General features: G+C 55.0%; 2 protein-coding genes across 3 annotated transcripts in view; one reads left to right on the top strand and one right to left on the bottom strand.

Moving 5' to 3' along the window:
- PRKAG2 (protein kinase AMP-activated non-catalytic subunit gamma 2) overlaps positions 1-7,470 on the bottom strand; it is a 223,518-nt gene extending 216,048 nt beyond the window's left edge. For both annotated transcript variants that reach the window (XM_081101735.1, XM_081101736.1), the window contains exon 1: positions 6,640-7,470. In XM_081101735.1, coding sequence (XP_080957861.1) covers positions 6,640-6,753 — 114 coding nt within the window. In that variant the 5' untranslated portion in view covers positions 6,754-7,470. The remainder of the gene's footprint in view (positions 1-6,639) is intronic.
- Positions 7,449-9,038, top strand: LOC308526600 (uncharacterized protein). Its single transcript, XM_081101739.1, has 2 exons — positions 7,449-7,746; positions 7,866-9,038. Exons 1-2 carry the CDS (start codon positions 7,544-7,546, stop codon positions 8,128-8,130), a joined length of 468 nt encoding a protein of 155 aa, XP_080957865.1. The 5' UTR covers positions 7,449-7,543; the 3' UTR covers positions 8,131-9,038.
- The last annotated feature ends 8,081 nt before the right edge of the window (positions 9,039-17,119 follow it).

Here is a 17,119-nt window from a genome sequence, read left to right as displayed (position 1 = left end):
CAAGAAGTGGGAGATACGGGTGTTTCATGAGCTCTCACACTCAGTGCTGCAGGTCAAAGGGAGGGTGGATGGAGGTGAAAGGGGGAGAAGGGATTGGGTCTTAACCCAGCCCCTGACAGGGCGTGTAAGCCTACTCAGAGACCAGAGCTGCCCCCATAAAAGTGGCATGGTGCCCAGGAACAGACTGTCACTGGAGCGAGCTGAGCACATCAAAACAGGAAAAGTAAAAGAAAATAAACAGTCGAGAACCAGCATCATTTAAGAGCACATTTCTAATGGTTTTAGAGATGCAAACAGATTTAGAAGTTCAATGAATGAGTCAGGTGGGAAGTTACCTGGGCAGGTGAGAAGGCACTGCCAAGGAAAGAGTGCTTCTGAGTTCTTTCTTCAGTCAGCCTGCGGTTAGCACGGTCACCGTGCCGCCCAAGTGGAGGTCAACGATAGCACAGTGTCCTGGTTCTACTGGTCAAGGGCAGTTCAGAGAAAACAGGCGGGCAGAGAGACTGGCCAACCACTAGGAACCCCGATAAGGTGGTGATGTGTGGGAAGATGCAAGATGAACCCACAAACCACACTGGGCTGCTGCGTCTGCCTCTGTTCCCTCGGAGGAGAGATGTCCTTTGGCGAGAGAGTTACCAGGATGTTGATGCTGCGTTTATCATGGGGACACCATGCGGTACTCAGAGCTGATCCTCGGAGGCCCTGCCCGCTTTGCATGGCAGAGCCTTCCTATATCCGTTCTCCCCTGCCAGTCCCTCCACAGGCCCAGAGCTGGACTATGCTTAACTGGCATTCAACCAACATCCCACGGGAGCCCACTCCCAGCTGCCCAGGCCGCACCCTGGGAGCTGTGGAGGGGCATCCAGGCCTCGTTTACACCCCCTGGAGCCACAGGACAATTCTGGGGGCTCCATCACTGAGTACTTTGACTCCTGAAGGTCGGGGTCCCATATTCTGGGCCCTGTAAGAGCCCACGCTCAGGGCACCCGAGATGCACTAAGCCACTAAGATGCTGAGTCAAGAAATATTCCAGTGTGGCCTACCGGGCTGGCCCCCTGGGCTGCCCGGCTGGGGCTGATCTGGGAGTGCCTTTACTCAAAAGCCAGAAACATCCTACCTTGATGAACAGTCACTAGTCGAGGTTGTCTCTTCTCACTGACAGCTAATAAAGGACAGATGACAGATAGGTAGACAGATGTTTAGACAGATAGGTAGATTCATAGGTAGACGGATGGATGAATGGATAGATGGATGGATGGAAAGAAAGGGAGGGAGGGAGGGAGGGAGGGAGGGAGGGAGGGAGGGAGGGAGGGAGGGAGGGCAGGAAGGAAAAGGAAGAGAAGACTCATGGGGGCAGAAGAAATGGATTGGCATTAGCACTGTGAAAGTAGGAAACCAATTGTTTTAAACCCCCATAGGCATAAAAATCACCTGGAGAATTTGTCAGAAACGCAGAGCTATGAGTTCCACTCCTCAGAGATCTAGGATTTCATTTTTTTAATCCTCACCCAAGGAGTGAAGGTATTTTCTCCCATTGATTTTAGAGAGAATGGAAGGGAGTGGGGAGGGGAAGAGATATGTAGAGAGATAAACATCGTCTGGCCACCTCCCACACGTGCCCGGCCGGGGGCAGGGATCGGACCTGCAACCCTCCTGTGCACAGACAGACACACTAACCACTTAGCCATGCCAGCCAGAGCGGGTTTCATATTTAAACATGGTTCTACTTAGGCTGGTTCAGGAACCACAGTTTGAAAAACACTGCCTAAACCCCAACAAATCTTGCTCCAGGTGGTACAAACCAACCAAGGGCAAGGCCAAGGTCAAGACTGACACCCTCCCTCCCTGTGCTCCCTCCCTTCCCAGAGGCTTCAGCCCAGGGTGTCTGGGTGGTGTGCTGAGCATCTGGTCCTCCAGCCCTGGGAACAGAGGGCAGCTCCTGTTCCCACCTGCACGGCCACGCCCCCTACTACAGCGCATGCCCTAGCAAGTGTGGCAATGGGTCGAAGGCCCATCACCAATGGGGGAGATGCAAGGCTTCCCTCTGGACACACCACTTAGGACAGGCCTTCCCACTCAGAGCAGTGTCTCCACAACCTTCCGTGACCAGCCAGCTGCCCTTGCTCTATTTTCAGTTTGTCTCCAGGGGCTGTGAAGGATTTCTTCAGCACCCCTCCCAAGAGCCCAGGGGCACATGTGGGAACACTCAATGTCATCAGAAAACACTGGGCCACTGGCTGTGTCCCCACAGGCTCTTGTGTGGGTCCTTCTCTCTGACGCCCTCTCTTCTCCTTTTGTCACCTGCTCTGTCATTGGCCTGCAAACAGTTCCAAAGACCCATGGCATGCAGGCCGACCATGATCCATTAAAATACGTCTGAGGTATACAGATTTCAGCATTAATAGGGAAGCCGCTTTTTCTCAGATAAAAAAGGAAAAACGAACAGGCCTGCTCCCAGCAGTGCTTCTCCTGGAGAATCCTGGCAGAAAGCCACACACCCCAGGCCTCTAATGAGTTATTTTCTAAAGCCATTCCCTCCCCTCATTACTACGCCTACTTCACATTGGCAATGGAGGCTGAGAGGAGAGCTAAGGCAAGGTGCCAACTCAGCGGGCCACGACCCTAAACACTGCATCCACCTGGCTACTTTTAAAGGCCCACTGACCCCAGGGAAACCTGCCCTCCGTCTTTCCCTGCCTCTCCTCTCTCTCACACCTTCTCTTTCCCCTGACAAGACCCCAAGAGGATTTTCCCCAAAAGGTGCTCGAAATGGCCTAAGACAGAGGCTAAAATCAAGCAAAGGCTGCATCCCCCATCAGGCCAAGGGCCGTTCTCCCATCAGTCAAATTCAATTTATGAATTACTTTACTTAGCAATGCTAGGTCTCCACTGCCCGTTCTAACCCATGGGCCTGAGGGTATCTCCTGAACGAGCCCCTCCACGCTGGTGTCTCACGCAGGCAGGCGGTGCTGGTAGGAGCAGGGTGAGGTGGTTAAGGACCGTCAGAGCCTGGATTGAAGGTTGGCAGTGATGCCCCCCCAACACCCTAGGTCACGGCTGTGTTTATGCACAGGACACGAGGGTGCACACTGGGGCCGATTGTGTCCAAAAGGGATTCAATCCAATTCAGTGAAAGGACAGGCAGCTTGGACACTGCGGGCCCCAGGAGGCCTCGTCACTGTAAGTGTCCCCTGGACATGACCAAATAACCCCACCACCGGGCTGCCAGAGCCACACTGTCCCTCGGGAGCCACTCCTCAGAATCCCCAATGTCCCTGGAATGACATTCTCTGGGCCCCAGTGACCACCTGGTGGTGGGGAATGAGGAAGCAGATGTAACTCCCTTCAATTTGCTGCTGTCGGCTCAAGTCCACCATGGCTATAACTGAACTCATCATTTTCCCCCAGGAACTGGCTCCTTATACCAAATACCTTAAAACCCAAAGTCAAACCCAAGGTCAACCCAGTTCCCATCTCCCCTGCCACTCACCAGACACCGAGGCTCACCCAGTCTTTCTTCTAGCATCTCCCACCTCCCCTTCGTTTATTCCCTCTTGTCATTACTGTGGCTCAGCCCCTCAGAGCCTTACCTCTGCTTTTTACCAGAGAGTTTGCCTCGGTTTCCCGGGCACCAGCCCCTTTCCACAACTCCACTTCGCAGGCTGCTACCAGGCTGTCTCATAAAGCATGGCTTTTATCACCTTTAACTGCTTTTTAATTAAGGTTCCCACCAAAGCAGACAGCGGGACGACTTAGGTGCATTCATTTATCCCTGGAAGGTGTTGGGGGTGGGGGGGCGGAGTGAGCAGGGAAGCCAGAGGAGCCTGCAAGGCGCATGGAGGAATGGACTACCACTGTGGGCAGCTGGGCTGGACCCAGGGGGGCCCTGGCAGGCAGCCAGCAACCTGGCAGAACTGCCCACCTGCATCCCTCCTCGGCTGAGGGCGGCCCTTTAGAGCATCTCCAGACCCAGCAGGAGGATCTCTTCAGGCCTGGATGGAGGACACCGGAGAGGCTGTGGAGCTGTCCAGCAAGGCTGCAGTGGACTCTGGGTGGGCCATGGGCATGCCGGGCAGGGCAGCAGCAGCCACTCCCCGGATTCTCAGCGTCTGCGGGAGGAAGTCCTCGCTCCCTGGGCCTGCCTTCCAGGTAGGGCTGTAGGATGCCCAGGTAAATGGGATGCCAGTGAACAATGGACAGTATAAGTTACCTCAAATGGTGCATTCATCTACTAAGAAGTTGTTCATTATATAGCTAAAATTCTACTTTAGCTGGACACTTTATTTGCTGGCAACCCCACTTCAAGGCCCTCCTTGATCTGGCCTCAGTTCCTCTCTGATTTCTCTGAATCTGAAACCCTTTCCTCCACGCTAAGGGGCTCTTCACTGCACCTGGAAGCAGTCAGCCAACCCCCAAGCCCATGGGGGTGCTCAAGCTGGTTCCCTGTTGGGAGTAGCCCCTGGCTTCTCACACGTGTCTCCTCCTGCCCACCATCTCTGGTCTAATCTGTCACCTCTCTCTGCCCTCCCCGCTGACAGCAGGTCCTGCCTGCACCTTGGGTCATCTGCAAGCATCCGTCTTATTTTCCCAGTTAGATTGTAATGCTCACCCAGCACAGCACCATGACCAAGATCCCCCTGGCCCCACCAGCAAATGCCACCCTATGAGGGTGGAGACAGAACCCTCTCATCCACCCCTGGATCTCACCACCAAGAGCACTGGACGCGTGCCGTGCAATAACTGAGTGAGTAGTACTTTAGGTCAGGGCTGGCTCGTGTCAAGAACATTGTCTAAAGCAGCCAAAGTCCTTGCCAGTAGCAGGAAAGGTGGTCAGAGTCTCCCAACTATCTGGTGGCTTTTCCACGTTCACAGCCTTTCCTCTCAGTCCCTTTCCAGGTCTGGGGTTTGTCCTGCACCCCGCCCCCTCCCACATACTCCAGGCCCCACTTGGGATTGGTCCCACCATCAGCCTCAACACAACATGGCCTGTCCAGTGGACAGCGTCAGTTCTGCTCTGCCCTCCCCTCTCAAACCAAGTGCTCTGATGCAGATGTAATCGCCAGACATTTATATAACACTTGAAATTTGTAAGAGCTTTCCCATGAATTATTTTATTGGAACATCACTGTAATGTAGGCAAAGAATTATCTCTGTTTGACACTGAGTGGTTAAATGGCTGGCTTAAGTGATCACTGCTTTTGGAAGATTTGTAGTACTAATATTTAACTTTTCATTTACAAACGTGGTTAAAATGTTTTTGCATCAGCGATGTAAACAGAATGTTTCATTTTCCAGTAGAATGCTTATTAAAAGGAATGCTTATTTCTGCATATTTGGTGGTCACACCACAGTCAGGGGTCCAGTCACCTGCTCAGGGAGCCTTCCCCTGGCAGGGAGGACTGGCCGCCTGATCTCACTTCAAGCTGCTCCCCCAGTCCCCATCAGATGTCTGGGGTCAGCGCCCCGGACTCTACCCTCCCTGGTCCAAGCGTTTTGCACACACAGACGTGAAAGGAGGAGCTGTGTTCAACAAACACTGGAGGAAAGTACCTAATGGGGTTCGCAGGGGAAAGTGGGTGCCAGCCACACTCCAGCCCCGCCCCTATCGCCGTCAGGAAAGATTGTCTTCAATCAAGTGTCAGAGGCAACTCACTGCGCACTCTCACCCGGTGCCCAAGACCTGTCCCTCGGGAGAAAACAAAATTACATTCTCCCTGGAGCCCTACGCTGTCTATGTACAAACATTCACTCGGTTGGTGGAGGCCGGGGTGTGACCCAGTTGGAGGTTTCCTTGGGGTGAAGTTAAGGACTGTGCCGCACATCCCACCACCGGATTCCCCTTGGGGAGGCCAGGCAAGGCTGCGGGGGTGGGGAGTGGGGAGGACAAGTGGCCACGGGCTACCTAGGCAGGCAAGCCGCAAGGGGGGGGGGGGGGGGGAAGGGGGGAGGGGGGAGGCGCACACCCCAACCGCCTTCCCTTCAGCTGGGCAAAGTCAAACCGCAGACCAATCGACGTCGCCAAAGTCCGGGCTGGGCTGCCCGCGTGGCCGGGGCTGAAGTGCACGCTTTAGGGATCGCTGAACCCCCCAATGTCCAAAATGTGTGGAGGAAAGAGCTGGCAAAGGGAATGGCTGCAGAGAAGTTCCCTGCCCCAGGCCCAGAGACACCCTGAGGGGAATTGGGGAGGAAAGGTCCATTTGGGGGCGCAACTACACAGCCATCACCCCCTCCCCCGCTGTCCCCACCCACCGCCCCTCCCCTCCGTCCTCGCGTCCGCGCTCGGCTCCACCTCCCCAGAGCGCAGTCCACACGGTCCTTTTCCATCAAAACAACACTACGCACCGCCTCCCGCACCCGCAGGGGCGAGACTACGCCCAGCCGGCAACCTGCGGGCGCGGGTCCCGGAGCGCGCTCCTTCCCCCGCCCCCTCCCCGCCGCAGACGGTCGGCGAGCCCGGCTGCACGCGGGTGGGGAGAGAGACGGGCCGGGCTCGGCGGCCCAGCTCTGCCCGGCGCCTCCGCTCCACCCGCGAGCCGCCCGAAGTGACAGGAGGGGCACGTACGGCGCGCGGGGCGGCCCGTGTTAACCGCTTCGCCGCCGGGCCGGCAGCCACGCGAGGGCGGGGACCCGGGGACTCACCGGAATAAGCACCCGCAGCGATCGCCGCTTCTGGCTGGGGTTTTTCTTGCCGCCGCTCCCGCCCGGGCTGGAAACATCTTTCTTCTTCTTGGTGTCCATGGCCGCGCTTCCCATAACTTTAACCAGAAGTTAATTCCGGGTGCCTCGTTCCTGGAATACGGTCCTCTCCTTCCTAGCCCGGCCCCTGCCGTCGGCCTCGAGCCGCGCGCTCGTCCCTGCTGTCCTGCCCCCTGAAGACACCGCGTGGGGACCGGCACGGGGAGGGAGGGTGGAGCAGGTACCTCGCGCCGCCGCCCGCCGCTGCCACCTGGGAGGGATGGCGGTCGGCGCGAGCGCTGGGCTCGTTTCCTCTTCCTCCTACGGGCCCATCAGATGCCAAATCACAGCCACAGGCCGTCCTGGTTCTGGTCTCTCTCCGGGTTACGCGTGGCGGACGTCTCCAGCTGGGTGACAAAGTTTTCTTCCTTTTGCACAGCGAAGCAACACCCCCCCCCCTCCCCGCCCCGGCTCCTCCCCCCGATTCCCAGCGGGAATGGGAAAGGCAGGTGCAATTCGCCGGCGCTGGGGACAGAGCCTCCTCGGCCCGCACCCAAGCGGAGACTCCGGGGAGAGCGAGACCGTGTGTGTGTGAACGTGACCCTCGGCCGCGGAATCAGCAGCCCGAAGCCGGGACCGGGGCCGTCCTCCCGGCGCGAGGGAGGGAGGGAGGGAGGGAGGAGGAGGCGCAGCCGCGGGCTTTCGCGTGGGGCTCGGGCTCGGTTGCGAGCACAAGTTGCGGCGCCGGCCTCGCGGGGAGAGGGGGCGGCGTGCGGCTCGTCCCGCCGCGGTCCCGGGGGCGGCGAGGGGCGGCGCGGGCGGCGGGAGGCGGCGGGCGGCGGCGTGCGCCCAACAGGAAGTGCGCGCCATGCGCTTCGGCGCTGCCCCCGCGCCCCGTCGCGTGCCGGGCGGGCCCGGGCTCCCTCCCCTGCGGCCGCGGCGGCGCGGGTCTCGCCGCTTTCTGACCGGTGTCGTGCGGGCCCCGGCGTCTCTGTTGGTGCCTGAGCCCCTGGAACGCGCCCACGCGCCCTGGGCCCCGCAGACCGGCCGCAGCGGAAGCGCCGGCTTTCGGTGGGATGCGCATCGCGGAGGCCGTGGTCGGCGGGCGGAACGCGCGGGGGGCGGTGGGGTTGCCGGGGCTGCGCTTTCCACAGCTGACCGCCCCCCCCCCCCGCCACCTGCTCTTTCAGGGTTGCCGGGAGTTACGCAGTGGGTCCGCGGCGAGTGTCCCGGTGCTACCGCAACCCGGTGGCCCAGGAAACGCGGGGTCCTCAGGCTGCGGCAAGAAGTGGGTGCGGAGAGGTCTCCACGCGCCGCCACGGTCTTGGAGAGCCACCACCTCTCCATTCTGCCAGCCTTGCCGAGGGCCGAGGGGGTGCTGAGGACGGTGGCCCCCAAAGTCACTCGAGCGCCCTGAATGCTGACGTCAGCTCTGCTGCGCCCCGCAATCAGTAAGGCGGGAGGCCATCCAGAAAAAACGCGACACAGGTCGCTTTGGGAACGCCAGGGCGACCAGTGAGGGACACTCCTCAGGTGGCTCCCCCCGCCAGTAGCACCCTGTTCCAGCCATCTTTCCAGCTTCCCTTCCCAGCCCAGGTCCCATCGTCTTGTGTAGAATCCCCTACAGTCTGGTTCGCAGGGGGGTTTCAGGTGGATTTGTCCTCCTGTCCTGTGCTCCAAACCAACGCGAAGCCAGGCTGGGAAATGCGCCGGGTCCTGAGCAAAGCCTGGTGACGAAGTCCGATGCCCTGGAGAGGCGCGCGTCTGGGTGCCAGAGCCAGGTGGCCGTGTGGGCCCCATCGCTGTGGAATTTCTTGCTTTGACTTTTTCTGATGCCTGTGTGTTGGGGGCAGGTGGGGGGGAGAGGGGGGCGTCCGCAGGGGAGAGACAGACCACATTATTCCATTAGGTGCCGGAAGCCCTGCTCAGGAGTAGAAAGGGGCTGGCCTTTAGCCTGTGCGTGGCGTTTAAAGGAGGGACAGAGCCACCTTCACCACTCACGATTACTCCCCGAACTGTCGTTTAAGTTTCATGGCTTTAGCTTAGAAGTTTAATCCTGGTCACAGTGGTGACTTGCCAGGTGTGCGTATCACACCAATGGATGAGAACTGGTTTGAAAGGGAAGAGGGAGAGGTAGGGTGGCACAGGTCACAGGGAATCCAGGAGGAGCCGCTGGGAAGGGTCCCCTGGGGGTGGGCCGAGGCAGCCACTGTTTTACTTTCCCTGCTACACCCTTGCCCAGGGCCTGTCAGGCCTGGTAGAAGGGTGGGCCTGGCAATTGTTATAATACAGTATGTACTTTTGTCAGCTGACTTGTGTAAATGTGCCCACGCATTCATTAATAAAACTAATTTGTTCTCTGAGCTTATTTTGTTGGGATGCGATTTTAGTGCCTGGAAATCCTAAATCAAAACATTTTACCAAATTGCCTGCATTTTTAGAGTCTTTTTTTTTTTTTTTGGTTCTACATGTTAATATTTTTGAAATATGGGTGTTTCTTATAGATGGTACCAAAAGAAGCTTACCAGCCACTTTTTCTTTCTGAAAGAGATTAATACATGGATCATATATCTTCCAACCAATGGAGTCTTACAAGGGAGGAACACAGTGTCTTGCTTTGGGGTTCCCTGTGAACCCCATCTTCACCTCCACCTCACAACCCACACAGTTATTTTAGCCAGTAACTAAACATGGCATGCCCAAGCAACAGTGTCAATACAATGACCCCCACCATTGTTTTGGAATGCCCTGATCTGTGACTTCCTTCTCAAACATAATGCAATGAAATCTACCCTGACAAAATGTCAACATTTTAGTTAAAGACTGCATTGCTGATTTTGTTTTCTGCCTCAGGTTCCAATAGTGCTCAGCTCAGCACTGTTACTGATCCTGTCTTTATGGAAAAAAATATGATTTGGGAGAGTGTAAAATGAAGTTTATGTATAAATATTTGTTTTTCTCCTCAAGAATGAAGCAGAGGCTCTTAGTGGTCACCAAATACCTATTGATCCCCTCCACTCTTCAGTGCCCTGGCAGTTAGGATAGGAATATACAATTAATTCTGGCCAATGAGATGTGAATAGACTCAGTGTGTTACTACTTCTGGGTCAAGCAGTGAAGAATTGATATGTCTCCTCATTCCCCTTTCCTCTGCTGCCGTGATCTTGGAGGCCATGTGCTCCACATGGCATTCAGTGAGAGAGGAGGGCAACTCCTACCACATTGTACTTGGGTTGGGTTACACCACTGAGATTTTGGTAATTATTTATTACAGCATAACCTTGCCTATAAGAAAAGTTACACTGAGCCCGGTCGGTGTGGCTCGGTGGTTGGGCATTGACTCATGAACCAGGAGATCACAGTCAAACCAGGAGATCATAGTTTGATTTCTGGTTGGAGCAAGTGCCCGAGTTGTGGGCTCAATCCACAGTGTGGGGAGGCAGCCGATGGATGATTCTCTCTCATCATTGATGTTTCTGTCTATCCCTTCCTCTCTGAAATCAATAAAAAGATACTTTTAAAAAAAGGAATATTGTAATACTTTAAACGGTTTAAGCAATAAAACAAAATTTTTTAAAAAAGGAATATTGCACTGAGATAGTATTTATCTTGATAGCAGAGTTTCCTTGTGTTTCCTTCAATTTTATACCCAGGACAAGTGCCTCATTTGCCTCCCCTTGCTGTGTGGCTCTGTCCTGGTTGATGGAAGGGTGAGTAATAGAGGTGGGCCAGGGCTGTGGGCGGTCCTGGGAACCAGCTTGCCCATGTTAGGAGTACGACTCGAGTCCCACCCTGGCACTGCCACTGGTCTGCTGTGGGACCCATCTCTACGAGGAGTAAGATGGCCTGGAGAAGGTTTCCAAGGCCTGGGTAACGGGGGCATGTGTTTTATCCTGGTTATATTTCGTCTGTCTTTGTGAATTTTACTGCTTTAGTAATCCCTTTTACACTGAACATTACAAAAGTTCATGAATTGAGAATTAAAAATACAGAAGCAAACGAAAGATCCCTGGACCTTCATCAGAGGTGGTTTAGGACAGTGCCTCTCAGGAAAGATGTTTCCATTTGGAGCGCCATCTGTCTAGGCTGGTAATAATGAAATGCCAGACATCATATTAGGTCATTGATATTATCTTACCTCCTTTCTATGAAAATACCCTAAGAGAATTACCATAGACATTTTGCAGATAGGAAAACTAGGACCTAGTTGTTAGAGGGTTTATTCATATTCCTTTAACTTCTGTCCGTTGATCTCAATTCACTATACCCCCTGAAAAGACATTTTTAAATATGCCCCCCACCCCTCCCCCCTGCCCTGTTGTAAAAGTGTTGCACAAGGCTACCAATACTATTTTGGAAAATCCTTTGGGGTTGCCTTTGACAAACTATTCAACATCCTTGCTGCCTTGGTCTCTGCCTGTGACATAGAACTGGGGGAGAACAGTGATCTGTGTAGTCAGGAAAGCAGTGGCTCCACTTCTGTGCAACAAGCAACTCTTAGAAAAATAAAACAAGAGTCTGGACTCAGTGCCTGGATAACTCGGACACGGAGCAAAGGGAGTGTTATCTAATCGTACAAACCAGGGCTAGGAGTCATTCCAGTTTTTATTTTCCTCTAAGTGGGCATAGATTGCATAACGCCGGGAGCTTTTGCTCCCTGGTGCACATGGAATGAGTAATATCGATCCCACAGCGACACGGAGGCAGGCGCTCAGGACCAGCAGGGAGGGCTGCCTGGGGATAGCCTGGCTCCTCACAGCTCTTTCCCAGGTCCCTGTGGATTTTCTGTGGGGCTGTGCCAGCCACCTCTTGTGTCTGTTCAGATTGTTCCCATCCATAACCACTAGGCCATCCTGATCATGGAATCCAAGAAGTACTTTGGATGAAGGTACGGTCACTCTGTGGCAATATTCTCCCAGGGGACACTGCTGTCCACACCGTTTCTCCAGAGGACCGCCGGGTGTGCTGACCGGCACAGCTCTGTGCTCACACACCCAGCTGTCCTGCAGAATGACAGGTTCGGCAAGCAGGGCATGACCACCCGACACTGCGCCTGGAGGTGTCTGTTTGCTGAATGAAAGGGGCGGCAACCTCAGCAATATGCTCCTTTCCTGGACTAAAGGTATTTAGTAGCCACGGCAACCGCATTTGGTGGGAATAGCCTTTGGTTCTGCCAACAGCAGCCTGCTTGATTGACAGTTTCCCGTGTGACCTTTGTCCTAATCCTAATGGTCTGGCATTACCTCCCCACCGGTTAAGGGTTCAGGCTCCCTAAGCTACAGGCTTTTGACTAAAGGTCTGTGTGTGCTGGTCCTCCACTCATTTCTGAACTTCGATCGCACTCCAAGCGTACAGATGAACCCTGGGCAATTTAGAATACCGCCATGACCTGAATGTGGCTCAGGACGCATTTGTGACCTCTTGCTCCCCCATCTACTTGAGACATGATGAAATAATGCAAGTTAATTGTGATGATTTCCCGAACAAATAACATTACTCTAGTAATTACGCTGGCCCCACCGTTCGTGTAGGCACCACACACGTGAACATCACTTGGACAGGAGGGTGCTCCCGACACGGTGGTCACCAGCACCATTGTTACCATTTGTTCACTGACTTTAGCTCTCCTGTCCAGACCTGGCCTCCGGAATGCCAGTTGCAGCTTTTCAACAAGACTCCAGGAAAATATTCACTCAGAACCCCGTGGGGTTGGCAGCGTTTGCAGAGCAGAGTGCCAGCTCATGCCCAGGGTTTGCAGGTGTGTACAGTTACACCTGCTGCCCTCCAGCCCATTGCAGAGGCACAGGCATCACCCTGGCTCTCAGAGAAAGCGGCGTCCCTCCCGGAGGGCCGGTCACGCCAGTTCAACATGTGCACAAACCTTGCCAGTGTCTGTCCCTGTCCTTGCACCTTCCCACTTTATTCCGTAACGAATGCATGCCATTTGGTGCACAGACAGCCCACAGGTGCTCTGGGCCTGTGAGGGAGGCTCTCGAGGACGTGGTGTCTTTTGACAACCCTCCTTATGCCAGGTGGGTCAAAAAGCATTTTGTAAAATGTTCCTAAATAACTCCTAAGGGTTGTGTGAGGTCTTGGAGAGAGAAACGTTCCAAGTAAAACTCTATGCGTGAGCTTTTACGAAAGGTCATTTTAGATCATTGCAACACACGCTCCCAGCAGCACCACTGTGCTAAAGGCCTGGTCCTGTTGTTTGTTAGCCCCACTCATTGTAGCTTTTTACCCGCGAGGTGAAAAAAAGAAAGCATAATTACAAAGTCCGTGATCTCTAGCCAGCCTGAAGGAACGTCTTCCTGTCATCGTTTATTCCTCACGACACAAGGGAGTCCCAGCATCTTATGGGGATGGATGCAGCCAGAGGTGCCCATGTGTCGTGGAGGGTTGGGTGTGAGACTCCAGGGCTCACGCGGGTTCCTAAATCTTACCGTTGGGGTACAAGGAGAAAAGCTGTTTTAAGGAGAGTCTGCATTAGGATTAGGATTAGGATTGATGGTTCCAGGCTTTTCTTTATCTTCAGAGGTTTAAAAACTGGTGTAATTTGTTCACTGAGAACCAATACAGCCAGAGCATTGTGTCATTTTAACCACTCCCAGTAAGACACGCTCCTTGGCATGGCTCTAGGTTTTGTGTGGTCTTTGCCTCTGCTCTTGTGCATGTCTGCAGCAAGCTCTTGCTTGGTGACATGGGCAAGAGGGGTGAGATGTGCCAAAAGGGTGGTAGGCCTTCGAGGAGCTGTGGGACAGGAGGGGCCCCCTGTCCCCATGCAGACACAGGCAGGGAGCACTGCGGGCTGTCTCGGAAACAGTGCCTGCAGGTGATGGAGGAAAGGGAATGGGAGGTTTGTGGAGAGGGCAGTGGTGTAAAAGCCACATGCAGGAGTGGGAGGCACCCTGGGGCGTTTGCCCACACAGTCGGAAGTGCGCTGCATTGATGTGTTGTTTTTCTTTTTAGCTCGGCAGTATGTGTTGAAGGTTGTTCATACCCATTTATTGAGAGCTGCTTTGTTCGTGGGAATGGCTGTGTCATCTTCCACTGTAGAGACATTACCTAATTTACTATGAATACGATTTATGATTTGTTGCCTTATATCTCTTTAAACTGTTCCCTGCAGCATAAATATGAAGGTGCTGGCATGCACACACGGACGTCATCACACACCCTGTCGTCTTCAGAAGGACGCGCGCTTCAAGGAGCAGTTGCTGGAGCAAAGCGTGCGGCCCTGATTCGTTTCGATACCTGGATGATGAGACTGTCCTTCTCAGAGGGGATCGATCGTGCTCCCACCAACAGGGAGCACAGGCAGGTCGGGGAGAAGGCCCTGGGCGTGCCTGCACCTGTGCGTGGGGCGTGTTCAGTAAACTCCAGGTCCTTTCCTTTTCTTCAGCGTCAGTCCCAAAAGCAGAGCACACACCAGTGGCACGGTCAGTCCTGTGTGCTTTTCAGAATTCTCCTGGAAAATCGCACCAAGTCTGCCATTTGCTGGGCACATGCCCTGTGGCGCTCTGACCTCCACGCAGCCTGCACTCAGAGGTGGCATCCACCCCAGAGGAGGGTGGTTTCCTGGAGGCTCGGCTCTGAAATCCCACTGCTCCGGGCAGCAGGGCGGGGGGTGGGGGGGCGTGCAGCCAGGCTCCCCAGCGGCTCTCAGGCACTTGCTTCAGATTTTGCGTGGGCACTGGGTTAGGCCACGTGCGCATGTGAGGTTTGAGACCTGCCGCTCCGACCCTCCCTCCGACCCTTCTCCTGGGATGTATTTTGGGAACCAGACACTGAATGGCTGCACGCTTGGCTCTGCTTTCCTGCCAAGAGAACTGCAGGCACCGTGCCTGCCTGTCGCCTGCCAGACGGTGCGTGGCTGTGGAGGGTGGCCTTGGAGAACAGCCCGTCCCCCAGGACTGCCAGGCAGCACAGCACGGCTGTTTCCCACCACGCTGGCACACAGCAGCTTCCCAGCTGTGTGGGCTGGAAGCCCGCCTGAGTTCACGGGGTGTGTGTGTGTGTGTGTGTGTGTGTGTGTGTGTGTGTGTTTGATGTGGGGAAGGGGATGCCAACGTGCATCCTTTTCCATTTTACATGCACTGCATATGCACCAAACCTTTACTGAAGATAATTATGTTGTCTGAGATGCAAATGTAGCTTTAGGGTTATGGGTTTTATGTCTTTCTAGAGTGGCTTTTAGATTATCGAATGCCAGGGGACGGAGTTAGAGGCCTGAAAATGGGATACTGCTGAAGGGCCTGGTGGGAAGGGGGGTTTTTATTACGGCAGAAGAGGAATCGCAGGGGATTTTGGAAGGCGTGGCGATGGACTTTGGACTGGGGACTCCAGAGCGAGAAGGGGAACCACCCAGGCGCTCAGGGGCTATTACCAGCCACCACCACCCAGCCCAGGGGAAGCTGTGTCTAAAAGGGCTCCTAAAATGTGCATTTTCTGAAACGGGGAAAATCCCAGTTCACCTGGAAGACACACCTGCAAAGTTGGGAGTGCTGGGTTCAGTCAAAGAGGCACCCTCGCCACCCTCAGGGGGTTCAGAGAGAAGAATCCCGGCTCCCTGCAGGCCTGCCCTTTCCTGTTCGGCCCCCAGTAGGGTGTCCAGTCATATTTCTCATCCTTATTTTAATGGCTCTGTTATATTTGTGCCTTTTATGATACATGATCTAAGACGCTTCTATTCTGAGTAGAAGCGGCACAAAGCATGCATTTGGTTTATAACTGCACTGAAGATCGGAGTGTGAAGTGGGGAGGCTGGGAGGGGAACGGGTCCTGGGGAAACAGGCTGATCTTTGCACCTGGCTTTCGCCCAGGTCTCGGTTTCGATGATCTTGTGTCTTATACCCAGACAGATGCTCCTGGAGTAGTTAATCATTCAGCCAAAGGCATGTACTGACCAGGTACTTTCCACGAGGCCCAGGAGACACTGAGAAGAAAGCCATCTCGGACCAGGCCTTCCTCAAGCCTCCACACTCCCCCTCCCCTCACTCCCAGTGATGACCCTTCCTCCTGTTTCCCTGACAAAGGGACAGTGGGAAGGGAACTTGCACCTGGCCCCGCCCCTCTGGCCCCTCCCAGCAGGGACACCCACTGACTGTGCTCCTGCCTGTTAGCAGAGGCAAACCTGCACCAGGTGCCACCCCTCCTCTGCTCAGGCAAGCACCCCCTCCTTCCCGCTCACCCGTGCTCCTTTCTCTCACGCGGTGGCTCTTCATTTTGCCTACACATTGGAATCCCCCGGCAAGCTTTAAAAAAAAAACAAAGACGGGGCTCCTGTCCCCAAAGATTCTGACTTAATCAGCCAGTGATTCCCATGTGCGCTGCAGCCAAGAGCAAGGTTCACACCAGCCACCAGCCCACAAACATGCGGCTCCTTCCCACCCAGGCCCCTCCGGCTGCTGCCACTGCGCTACTCCCCCTCACACCCAAGTCCTGCAAAGAGCTGGGTAGCCCACTGTCCCTCCTCTCCCCTGATTTTTCTCCCTAGGCCCTCTCCAGTGGGCTCTGGAGCCAACATGCCTTGCAGTGCCCTGGCCGCCATTGCTGGACCACTGACCTTACTCACCGCCCAGCAGCCTTGGTTGATGGGCTTTCTCCCCCTCTGTCTCAAGGCGCGTCCTTCACTTGCTGACCTCCCCCTCCACTGCTTTCCTTCTCCCTCCGCTGGTTTCACCTTCTCTGTTGCTGGATCCTCCTGATCCCCTGTTGGCGGCCCAGGCTCCGTCCGGGGCCTCTCCCCTCCCCTGGGAGCACTGTCCCCCTCGCTGGGCTCATCCATCCTGTGGCTGTAGAAATCATCTGTTCCAGGGACTCCCAGGATTACCTCCCTGGTCTGGACCTCCTTCATGAGCTCCAGACTCGCATCTCCAGACGCCTACATGCCATCTCCACTTGGGTGTCTCCTGGACTCAGACCTCGAACTGAGCACGCCCCACACGGGAATCCCCTCCTCCCCCCACCGCAGCTTCTTCCTCGCAGTCCCCCTCGCCCCGTGGCCTTGCCAGCCTTCCTGTTTCTCAAGTCAGAACCTGAGTTGTCTTTGCCTTTTTTATCCACGCTTCCATCCCCATCAGCAAACCCGGGGGGTTCTGCTGTCGCAGCATATTCAGGACCCCCACTCTCGCCAGTTCCAGTCTGATCCAAGCTGGTCACCTGTCACCTGGATACCGTTTCTGTTTCCACCCTTGTCCCCATGGCCTGTTCTCAAAACAACAGTTAGAGAGGTCCTCCGCCATACCCCCCACTCCCCAAGGGCTGCATGTCTCACTCAGGTGAATGCCCACAGCACATCGTTGTTATCAAATTTTATTACTGTTGTTAGGATAAACCATAAAACTCGTGAAATCGTAGGAACTGTTTCTTCAGCGCTCGCCTCTCAGGGAGAGGGAGGGGCAAACCTGGAGGTCTGGAGGTTGGGCTCTGAAGCAGGGATACT

The sequence above is a fragment of the Myotis nattereri genome (assembly GCF_964212035.1).
Source record: "Myotis nattereri genome assembly, chromosome: 11".
Taxonomy (NCBI): Eukaryota; Metazoa; Chordata; class Mammalia; order Chiroptera; family Vespertilionidae; genus Myotis; species Myotis nattereri.
This window is presented reverse-complemented; position numbering and strand designations above follow the sequence as displayed.

Excerpts from the sequence above, each read along its gene's own strand:
- LOC308526600 (XM_081101739.1), top strand. The coding sequence starts at position 7,544 with ATGCGCTTCGGCGCTGCCCCCGCGCCCCGTCGCGTGCCGGGCGGGCCC. Across the intron at positions 7,747-7,865 it reads AGCGGAAGCGCCGGCTTTCG|GGTTGCCGGGAGTTACGCAG; the intron begins GTGGGATGCGCA and ends CTGCTCTTTCAG.